We start from the raw sequence: 11,215 nt of genomic DNA, 5'->3' as shown, positions 1-11,215 counted from the left end.
GGTCCGTGATATCATCACTTACGTGCAGTGATTTCTCCAGATTCTCTGAACCTTTTGATGATTTTACGGACCGTAGATGGTAAAATCCCTATATTCCTTGCAATAGCTCGTTGAGAAATGTTGTTCTTAAACTGTTAAATAATTTGCTTACAAATAGGTGACCCTCTCCCCATCCTTGTTTGTGAATTACTTAGCATTTCATGGAAGCTGCTTTTATACCCAATCATGGCACCCACTTGTTCCCAATTAGCCTGCAGACCTGTGGGATGTTCCAAATAAGTGTTTGATGATCATTCCTCAACTTAATTAGTATTTATTGCCACATTTGCCAACTTCTTTGTCATGTGTTGCTGGCATGAAATTCTAAAGTTAATGATTTGCAAAAAAAAAAACGCTTATAAGTTTTGAAAATCAAATACGTTGTCTTTGAAGCATATTTAACTGAATATGGGTTGAAAATGATTTGCAAATCATTGTATTCCGTTTATATTTACATTTAACACAATTTCCCAAATCATATGGAAATGGGGTTTGTACATACATACATACTACATACTGTACAGACGTACATGCATATACACAGCCTGGCTCCCGGCCAAAATATTTTAACCCAATGCGGCCCCCGAGTCAAAAAGCAAGCTGTAAGTATTGCACTTATTACACAATAGTTGTTTGATTGTAACGTGCATTTTCATTACCAAATTTTGAGTGTAAAATCGCTAATCAGTAGCATGTATGTGGCAAATTGAATGTAAATTAGCATTAAGCTAGCACATTTTGAAAAGTGCAACCTTACTTTACATTTGAGCGTTTTCTATCAGAGACACTTGCTTTGTTGGCATGGAAAATTTCAACATTGCCTAGAGGCTGCTCTGAGTTCTACTTGATTGCTTGTTTCCTCGCCAAGTGTTCAGTCTGCAACCGGACGGGACATTAAGCAACAAGGGCATTGAAATGTGACACCGTTTGATTCTACTTCACATGTTTCTAATAAGAATTTTCTGCATGGACATGCATTTCAAATCATTTTGATGTGGTTAAAATATACTTTCAAAAGGTTTGCACACTTCTTGAGGTAGAGAAAAATATGGAATTCACTCATCATTATTCAAATATTGCCATTTATGAGTGGAATTAAATCTGGACATTATACTTTGCTTGATTCAGATAAATGAAAGAAATGGAAGGTCAAGGTGGTTGAATGGCAGAATGAAACAGATACTAATCATCAGTGTTCAAGCAAACTGACACGGGTGCGTTGATATCTGACCATCTGCTTAAAGCAACATGATTCCAACAAGAAAGACAACCCACAACAAATGTAGTCTGCTCCCTTCTGGACAAACACAAAAAAGACAGCACCAATCTCCCCAAGTAAGTATGGGCCTGTAAGATTGGGTTACACTTATGAGAAGATGCCATTTATAAGATGTCTGAGCTAATTATAGAGGCACTTGTTCACCCTGAGTCACTGTTCAAATAGACCTGTTAACTAAATAATGTATAAGATCTTAATTTTTTTTTACTGGTTTGAAGGTTCATTTGTGTATGTGCACATTAATGTTTTATAGGCAAGGCATGCATACGTACAACAAGAGCAGACTGATAATACAAATGCAGACATGCGCAGAGAGTGCCTGCCACAGACCATTAATATCTTCACCGCTGTCAAACCCAACGCTTTGCGCTTGACAGTCAAGTAATTCAACCCTTTCATGCCACATTCGACATTTGTAACGCTTATATTTCCCCAATCAAAATGCTATTTTTTTTTTCATGATTATATTTTTTGGTCCTTTCTGGTGGCTTGCAATTACCGATAGAATATAAATAATTTCAGCCTAAATCTAATCAATCAGAGAAAGCACAAAAAAAATATGAACCAACAAGACGCACACACGCTGTCATTGCTAGGATTCATGAACGTATCAACTTAAATCATTTGCCGGTAAGGCATACTCTGATATGTGACTTGATCGAGGTGGAAGAGGACAGTGGCGGGATATCATCAAATTGAACTAAATTGCTAAGAAAAATTTAGAGTTTTGGATGAATAATAGGAGATACAAAAAAAAGATTAAATTGGTATTATATATATATATATATATATATATATATATATATATATATATATATATATATATATATATATATATATATATTATATACCAATTCCTGGCATACAGCAGCTGATGTACGACATCCCAGATGTGAATATGCAATCTTTAAAGAATAGAAGTGTAAATCATTATCAGATAAAAAAAATTGATTGAGGAAAAGTATTCAGTGGCAGTTAAATGGACAGAGTAAAATAAAGCAAGTAAAGTTGTGTGCTCGGACTGCAGCAGTGCATCAACCAGCATAAAAAACAGAGCTTCAGAAGAGAAAACAGGATTTGATATATGAAATAGTGCCTGCGTACAATCATACTTGCCAACCTGTAGACCTCCGAATTTGAAAGATGGGGGCGGCAGAGTTGAGGTGGTGGTGGTGGGGAGGGTGAGTTGAGGGGGGCTGGTTTTGGTGGTAGCGGGGTGTGTACATTGTAGCGTCCCAGAAGAGTTAGTGCTGCAAGGGTTTTGGGGATTTGTTCTGTTGTGTTTATGTTGTGTTATGGTGCGGATGTTATCGCAAAATGTGTTTGTAATTCTTGTTTTGTGTGGGTTCACAGTGTGGCACATATTTGTAACAGTGTTAAAGTTGTTCATATTGCCACCCTCATTGCTTGTGTGTAAAAGCCGCATACATTATGTGACTTGGCCGGCAAGCAGTTTGTATGGAGGAAAAGCGTACGTGATGACAGGTTGTGGAGGACGTTAAAGTCAGTGCCATTAAGGCACGCCCCCAATATTGTTGTCCGGGTGGAAAGCGGGAGAAAGTCAGGAGAATGGTTGCCCCAGGAGATTTTTGGGAGGGGCACTGAAATTCGGGAGTCTCCCAGGAAAATCGGGAGGGTTGGCAAGTATGCGTACAATATCACAACAACTGGCAATCATATGGTTGTTATATTTGTAGGGCCGGGCAATATATCGATATAAACGATATATCGCAGGTTTGTCTCTGTGCGATATAGAAAATGACTTTATCAAAATATGTTCACACACCGTTGCCTTAAGCTGTGTGCATTACATTACTGCCGTTTATCACTGCTTCTCGTCTCTCCTTCTCACAGAGACATAAACAAGCCCGCCTTCTTATATACGTCACATACTGTCGCGCGTCTAGCGTCATATGCTCTCGCCGAGAGCTTAGTCGAGTTGCTTTTAGCTGCGGGCACAACAGGCGTTTCTCACTTCTCCTCGTCTCTCATTCTGACAGATACATAAAACAAGCCCGCCTTTGTACATACGTCACATACTCTCGCGCGTCTAGCGTCATAGCTCTCGCCGACCAGAGAGGTAGCAGCATGGCTAACGTTAGCTGAGGCAGGTCGTACTAGCAGAGCGGAGCGGAGCTTGTGACAATACAAGAGAAAGATGGTGCAAAACTTATCACCAATGGAGGAAGAACAATAAATGCCCAAAATAAAGAGCAGGGGATCCATCATCTGGCGGTGGTTTGGCTTCAAGTGGGAACATATTCAGTAGACAACAGCAATATGCAAAGTATGCAGCAGAAGTGTTACTACAAAAAGGTAGCAACACTGTTAATTTGTTCTTTCATTTAAAAAGTCATCCGTGAGAGAATGAAGAGTGTTTAATAAATACAGTTTTGGTCAATTGACTTAGTTGTGATTTCCCTCTCTGAATGCAGTATGAAGAAGAATGTTCTAATGTACACACATAGAATCATCATACTGCTGTGATTATATGCATCAAGTGTTCATTCAAGGCCAAGGCAAAATATCGTAAGATATATCGTATATCGCAATGTGGCATAAAAATATTGCAATATTAATAAAAGCCAATATTGCCCAGCCCTATATAATTGTCTAATTTCAAACAATGCCCAAATTTAATAATAATACAAAGAAAGTAGGAATATTGTAACTTTTTTTTTTTTTTTAAAGTGAAGAACTTACAGAAGTACTTGAGGGTCTCCTCTGTCTGTTCAGTCGTCAGGTCGAGGGCAGAGCTGGAGTCCACCAGAGGTGTATGCAGCCAGTCATCTTGCTCGTAGCCCAAGATGGTGTCGGCCCTCAACTTGTAGACAGGCAGCTGTTCCTCCAGAAGGCTAATAATCTCAAGCTCCGGCAGGTCAGTATTGTTACACACATCTGCACAGACGCAAAGATACAAAATGTGAGGTTTTTCTTTAACAATGACTTCATTTAAATGGTGAAATTGTGGCTGCGACAAAGTGTCCTGGTTAATATTCTGCAGTGCACTTACAGTGAGTGAAGCGCTACAAAAGAAAATACAGTCTGCCCTCTAGGGGTAAAAAGAGGGAATGGTTAAGTTCCATAAATATCTCTTCAGACCAAGTTTCTAGTCATGTGACTCATACAGTTAAGGAAACACAACTAGTTCCTACACTATAACTTTTATAACATAAAATATGGTTAATTTAAGCACACTGTATTTGATCATGGTAAGAGGACTATTAAAATAGGATCTTTTTTTTTACAAAGCTAATAAAAGTTATTTTAATTCAGCCTATTATAGTGTTCAGCTGAATCCTAAATGCAGAAAAAATTGTGTTGTGTGTTGAAAAACTAACCTCCCAGTTAGTGCATCTTTTTACAATCTGTTCAGTGGTGTATTTTTACTGATGTGCTTTTGTATCAAGAAATGTGGCGCTGAAAGCACTATATAAACATTAGGGCTGCGAATCTTTGGGTGTCCCACGATTCGATTCAATATCTATTCTTGGGGTCACGATTCCATAACATATCGATTTTTTTCCAATTCAATTCAATTCGATTCTCGATTCAAAAACGATATTTTTCCGATTCAAAGCGATTCTGTATTCATTCAATACATAGGATTTCAGCAGGATCTATCCCAGTCTGCTGACATGCTAGCAGAGTAGTAGATTTTTTTTTAAAAGCTTTTATAATTGTAAAGGAAATTTTTTATCAACTGATTGCAATAACGTAAATTTGTTTTAACTATTAAACAAACCAAAAATATGACTTATTTTATCTTTGTGAAAACATTGGACACAGTGTGTTGTCAAGCTTATGAGATGCGATGCAAGTGTAAGCCACTGTGACACTATTTTTCTTTTTTTTTTTTATAAATCCATCCATCCCATCCATCATCTTCCGCTTATCCGAGGTCGGGTCGCGGGGGCAGCAGCCTAAGCAGGGAAGCCCAGACTTCCCTCTCTCCAGCCACTTCGTCTAGCTCTTCCCGGGGGATCCCGAGGCGTTCCCAGGCCAGCCGGGAGACATAGTCTTCCCAACGTGTCCTGGGTCTTCCCCGTGGCCTCCTACCAGCTGGACGTGCCCTAAACACCTCCCTAGGGAGGCATTCGGGTGGCATCCTGACCAGATGCCCGAACCACCTCATCTGGCTCCTCTCGATGTGGAGGAGCAGCGGCTTTACGTTGAGCTCCTCCCGGATGGCAGAGCTTCTCACCCTATCTCTAAGGGAGAGCCCCGCCACCCGGCGGAGGAAACTCATTTCGGCCGCTTGTACCCGTGATCTTATCCTTTCGGTCATGACCCAAAGCTCATGACCATAGGTGAGGATGGGAACGTAGATCGACCGGTAAATTGAGAGCTTTGCCTTCTGGCTCAGCTCTTTCTTCACCACAACGGATCGATACAACGTCCGCATTACTGAAGACGCCGCACCGATCCGCCTGTCGATCTCACGATCCACTCTTCCCCCACTCGTGAACAAGACTCCTAGGTACTTGAACTCCTCCACTTGGGGCAGGGTCTCCTCCCCAACCCGGAGATGGCACTCCACCCTTTTCCGGGCGAGAACCATGGACTCGGACTTGGAGGTGCTGATTCTCATTCCGGTCGCTTCACACTCGGCTGCGAACCGATCCAGTGAGAGCTGAAGATCCCAGCCAGATGAAGCCATCAGGACTACATCATCTGCAAAAAGCAGAGATCTAATCCCGTGGCCACCAAACCGGATCTCCTCAACGCCTTGGCTGCGCCTAGAAATTATGTCCATAAAAGTTATGAACAGAATCGGTGACAAAGGACAGCCTTGGCGGAGTCCAACCCTCACTGGAAACGTGTCCGACTTACTGCCAGCAATGCGGACCAAGCTCTGGCACTGATCATACAGGGAGCGGACTACCACAATAAGACAGTCCGGTACCCCATACTCTCTGAGCACTCCCCACAGGACTTCCCGAGGGACACGGTCGAATGCCTTCTCCAAGTCCACAAAGCACATGTAGACTGGTTGGGCAAACTCCCATGCACCCTCAAGAACCCTGCCGAGAGTATAGAGCTGGTCCACGGTTCCACGACCAGGACGAAAACCACACTGTTCCTCCTGAATCCGAGGTTCGACTATCCGGCGTAGCCTCCTCTCCAGTACACCTGAATAAACCTTACCGGCAAGGCTGAGGAGTGTGATCCCACGATAGTTGGAACACACCCTCCGGTCCCCCTTCTTAAAGAGAGGGACCACCACCCCGGTCTGCCAATCCAGAGGTACCGCCCTCGATGTCCACGCGATGCTGCAAAGTCTTGTCAACCAAGACAGCCCCACAGCATCCAGAGCCTTAAGGAACTCCGGGCGGATCTCAGAGGAGCTTTTTAACTACCTCAGCGACCTCAGCCCCAGAAATAGGAGAGTCCACCACAGATTCCCCAGGCACCGCTTCCTCAAAGGAAGACGTGTTGGTGGGATTGAGGAGGTCTTCGAAGTATTCCCTCCACCGATCCACAACATCCGCAGTCGAAGTCAGCAGAACACCATCCGCACCATACACGGTGTTGATAGTGCACTGCTTCCCCTTCCTGAGGCGGCGTATGGTGGTCCAGAATCGCTTCGAAGCCGTCCGGAAGTCGTTTTCCATGGCTTCCCCGAACTCTTCCCATGTCCGAGTTTTTGCCTCCGCTACCGCTAAAGCTGCACACCGCTTGGCCCGTCGGTACCCGTCCACTGCCTCCAGAGTCCTATGAGCCAAAAGAACCCGATAGGACTCCTTCTTCAGCTTGACAGCATCCCTCACTGCTGGTGTCCACCAACGGGTTCTGGGATTACCGCCACGGCAGGCACCAACAACCTTGCGGCCACAGCTCCAATCAGCCGCCTCGACAATAGAGGTTCGGAACATGGTCCACTCGGACTCAATGTCCCGCACCTCCCTCGTGACATGTTCAAAGTTCTCCCGGAGGTGTGAATTGAAACTCTCTCTGACAGGAGACTCTGCCAGACGTTCCCAGCAGACCCTCACAATGCGTTTGGGCCTGCCAGGTCTGTCCGGCATCCTCCCCCACCATCGCAGCCAACTCACCACCAGGTGGTGATCGGTAGAAAGCTCCGCCCCTCTCTTCACCCGAGTGTCCAGAACATGAGGCCGCAAATCCGATGACACGACTACAAAGTCAATCATGGAACTGCGGCCTAGGGTGTCCTGGTGCCAAGTGCACATATGGACACCCTTATGTTTGAACATGGTGTTTGTTATGGACAATCCGTGACGAGCACAAAAGTCCAATAACAAAACACCACTCGGGTTGAGATCCGGGCGACCATTCTTCCCAATCACGCCTCTCCAGGTTTCACTGTCGTTGCCAACATGAGCGTTGAAGTCCCCCAATAGGACAAGGGAATCACCCGGGGGAGCACTTTCCAGTACTCCCTCGAGTGTACCCAACAAGGGTGGGTATTCTGAACTACTGTTTGGTGCGTAAGCACAAACAACAGTCAGGACCCGTCCCCCCACCCGAAGGCGAAGGGAAGCTACCCTCTCGTCCACTGGGTTGAACTCAAACGTGCAGGCTTTGAGCCGGGGGGCAACGAGAATTGCCACCCCAGCCCGTCGCCTCTCACTGTCGGCAACGCCAGAGTGGAAGAGGGTCCAGTCCCTCTCGAGAGAACTGGTTCCAGAGCCTTTGCTGTGCGTCGAGGTTTTTTATAAATGTCTAATGAAATTGTCAATGAGGGATTTTTAATCACTGCTATGCTGAAATTATAACTAATGTTGATACTGTTGTTGATAATATTCATTTTTGTTTCACTACTTTTGGTTTGTTTTGTGTCATGTTTCTGTCTCCTCAATTGCTCTGTTTATTGCAGTTCTGAGTGTTGCTTGGTCAGGTTTGGATTTGGAATTGGATTGCATTGTTATGGTATTGCTGTGTATTGTTTTGTTGGATTGATAAAAAAATATATATATATTTATATATATTTTTTTTAAACGATTTTAAAAAAATGGGAATCGATTCTGAATCGCACAACGTATTCAATTCGATTCGTATTAGAATCGATTTTTTCCCACACTCCTAATAAACATAATTGCAAATATCTTTTGTTTCCCTCTACCACTATTTCTGCCCATTCTCTGCTGTCAGGGTTTCTTCACTTGGGTCTGTCTGTGTCTCTCTAACAATGCTGTCTCTCACAGTCGCCTCATTCAGACTGAATGAGTGACTGTGTTGAGTTCAGGAAACATACAAACATGCCCACAGCTGCTGATGAATCCTTAAAAATGTTAACCAACCTAGGCTTTAAAAATTGGACCATACTGATATACTAATAAAGCTGTTTGAATGGCTAAACTTTATTGTTTTAAATACTGGTTGTACTGCAGAATTTTAAGATGTATTTTTTTTTAAAGTAGGTGAGAAATCAAATATCATACGTATTAGTTGTGGCGGGCCTTGAGGCGTTCCACTCTGTTCAGCGGTCCTTGAATGCTCCAAAAAAACACCTAAGCCTTGTATTCCTCTGAGTATAGAACGATTACTCTGTTCTAGGAGAGCACAGATTGTAGGTTCAATGAGCACAGTTGAATATCTTAGTTGCTCAGAAAGCAATGTATTTATATAAGTTTAGAGTATGTCGTTTGTATGTTTTTACACATGGCTGAATGTTGTTTATTAATGGGAAAATATGTTAATTTCTCTTGTTTTCAAGTTAGCATTCAAGATAGCGAGCTGGCACCAGGCAGACCGTAAGTTTATCAGTTTTTTAAGTGCAGTTATCAATCGCAGATTTTTGATCAATTGAATTTAAAACAGTAATACGAACAGTCAAGAGTTTTACCGTGGTAATCATTAATAGTGTTTATATCGTTAAATTTTAAGTGTAACTAATAAAAATGTATCAAATCCGGACTCAATGGAGTGCTCAGAGCTTTAAGTATGCAGGCGTAGTTTCTGCACGGTCGTAAGCAGTTGTAGTATTTTTTTTTTTTTTTATTCATGCACATATGTTAAAAGTGCATTGGGTTAAAATAATGAAGTTACAGGCAAGCACATTTTTAAAAATGTGTTTGAACTATTTTCCCTAAAATATGCATTGAGGCTGTAAAATGCATTTTATCTGATTACTCGATTAATCAACAAACTAAGTGATAAATTACTCGATTATCAAAACTATCATTACTATCGCATTAATTGAGACACTGCAGTGCCCACAAGGTCCCTCTGCTCAAGAGAACATGAATGTGCCAGTCTGAAGATTCAGAAAAGGGGTGGTCGAATGCGATGTGGTCGGATATGAACAAAATTTAACACATGGGCATCAACTCGACTTGTTGAATTTAAGTCGGTTTGGGAAATAAGATCCACAGCCTTTTGGTCACACTCATAAACGACTTATCTTAACAGCAACAAGCTTATTGCTAAACAAAAAACAACAACAATGAACTTTCAAGTATCTGATGCAGTTTATTTTTGAAGAATTGGAGAGGACAAATTATTTTAATTGAATTACTGATTCACCTGGTCTAAAAATAAAAGTGCATGTTTAAGGAATCTCCTAATTTCTACACTAAGCTATATGCTTTAGCTTTAGGGGTGCAGCAATTAATAAATAAAATCGATCAATTTAATTACAAAAAAAGCTTTGATTTATATTCTGTTGGTTTGATTAATCCTTTATTGATTGTAACTGATAAAAATTGATAAAATCCGGACCGTATGGAGTCCCTGGAACTTTAAATATAAGGACATGTTTTTTTGCTTAGTTGCTGTTATAAAGCACATAGTGGAATGGTGGTGTGTGGGTCTCAAGAGCTGTGTGAACATTTTTTTTCTTTCAATTATTATTTTTACTAATGCACATATTTTAAAAGTGCAATTTCAATATTGATGGTGTGCATTTATTAGAAAAATAATTGAAAGTTATTGCAGGTAGAACAATCTTTGTTTATTTCAACAATTTTCTCTTCAATACATATTGAGGCTATAGAGTGTTTTGTCCAATTACTAAATTTAAATGAACAAACTAATCAATAGATTAGTCAATTGCGAGATTAATCCATAAAGGCAGCCCTATTTAGCTTGTAACGTATGTTTAGAATTGGTAAAAACTGGTTTCAGACAAGTTTGAACTTGAAGTATAAAAGATGGAGGTGTTTTTACATAATAACCATCAATCTACAGTATTATACCTAAAAGGAAAATATGTTTAGTAAAAAGACATAATGAATCTTGACTGAGAGAGGCGGCTACCATTTTAGTTAATATAATCACATCCATTGTGACTACATCCCTTAGTATCTTAAGTATCATCATTATCAAATATCACTGGAGAACAAATCTGAACATGTTTCACAGATTAAAGCAAGCCAGGAGCAAACATGCTAATCACTAAGCTATTTTGAAACAACACAAGAAATAACTGCTTAATGAAATTTAGACTTTTATTTTCATGTTCACAAAATCAGGAAATAATTTTATGGGCACTGGGGGACTTCGAGGACAAAAAACAAATTATTTAAATATTTTCTAGTGAGCTATTGATTTTATTGTGATTGATTTTATTTGAGTTAGGATATTGGTGGAGGGAACAGTTAAAAAGTAATCTAAAATAATTTGTGTTAAAAAGGGGGCAGATAAATACAGTATAAGAATATTATTATTCCATGTGCTCCTTTTTAATCATGGAAATGTAGAAGAAACCAAAAAAACAATGAAAGTGTCTACTGTACATAGCTTGTATATATGCCTTTTCATGAAAGGTATAAAAAGAAATGATGATAAAAAAGAAAAAAATATGATCAAACAATTGTATGTAATAAAATAGCAAAATTAATTAGTTTGAACATTGTGTTGATATTCTCAAGTTGTTAATAACACTCACCATAAATATACTGCATTGAAAAATTGACATTTGATAAATGCGAT

General features: G+C 40.7%; 2 protein-coding genes across 3 annotated transcripts in view; both read right to left on the bottom strand.

Annotated features, from left to right (window-relative positions):
• The window catches only part of LOC133562270 (cholecystokinin-like), a 292,686-nt gene that overhangs the window by 135,814 nt on the left and 145,657 nt on the right, over positions 1-11,215 (bottom strand). The gene's annotated exons all lie outside the window — the stretch shown is intronic.
• trak1a (trafficking protein, kinesin binding 1a) overlaps positions 1-11,215 on the bottom strand; it is an 84,782-nt gene that overhangs the window by 44,561 nt on the left and 29,006 nt on the right. Inside the window, exon 3 of the mRNA XM_061916289.1 lies at positions 4,022-4,216. Coding sequence (XP_061772273.1) covers positions 4,022-4,216 — 195 coding nt within the window. The remainder of the gene's footprint in view (positions 1-4,021; positions 4,217-11,215) is intronic.

The sequence above is a fragment of the Nerophis ophidion genome, linkage group LG11 (assembly GCF_033978795.1).
Source record: "Nerophis ophidion isolate RoL-2023_Sa linkage group LG11, RoL_Noph_v1.0, whole genome shotgun sequence".
In the NCBI taxonomy this organism is placed as follows: domain Eukaryota; kingdom Metazoa; phylum Chordata; class Actinopteri; order Syngnathiformes; family Syngnathidae; genus Nerophis; species Nerophis ophidion.
The sequence above is the reverse complement of the archived record's forward strand: the minus strand, read 5'-3'. Positions and strand labels throughout refer to the sequence as shown.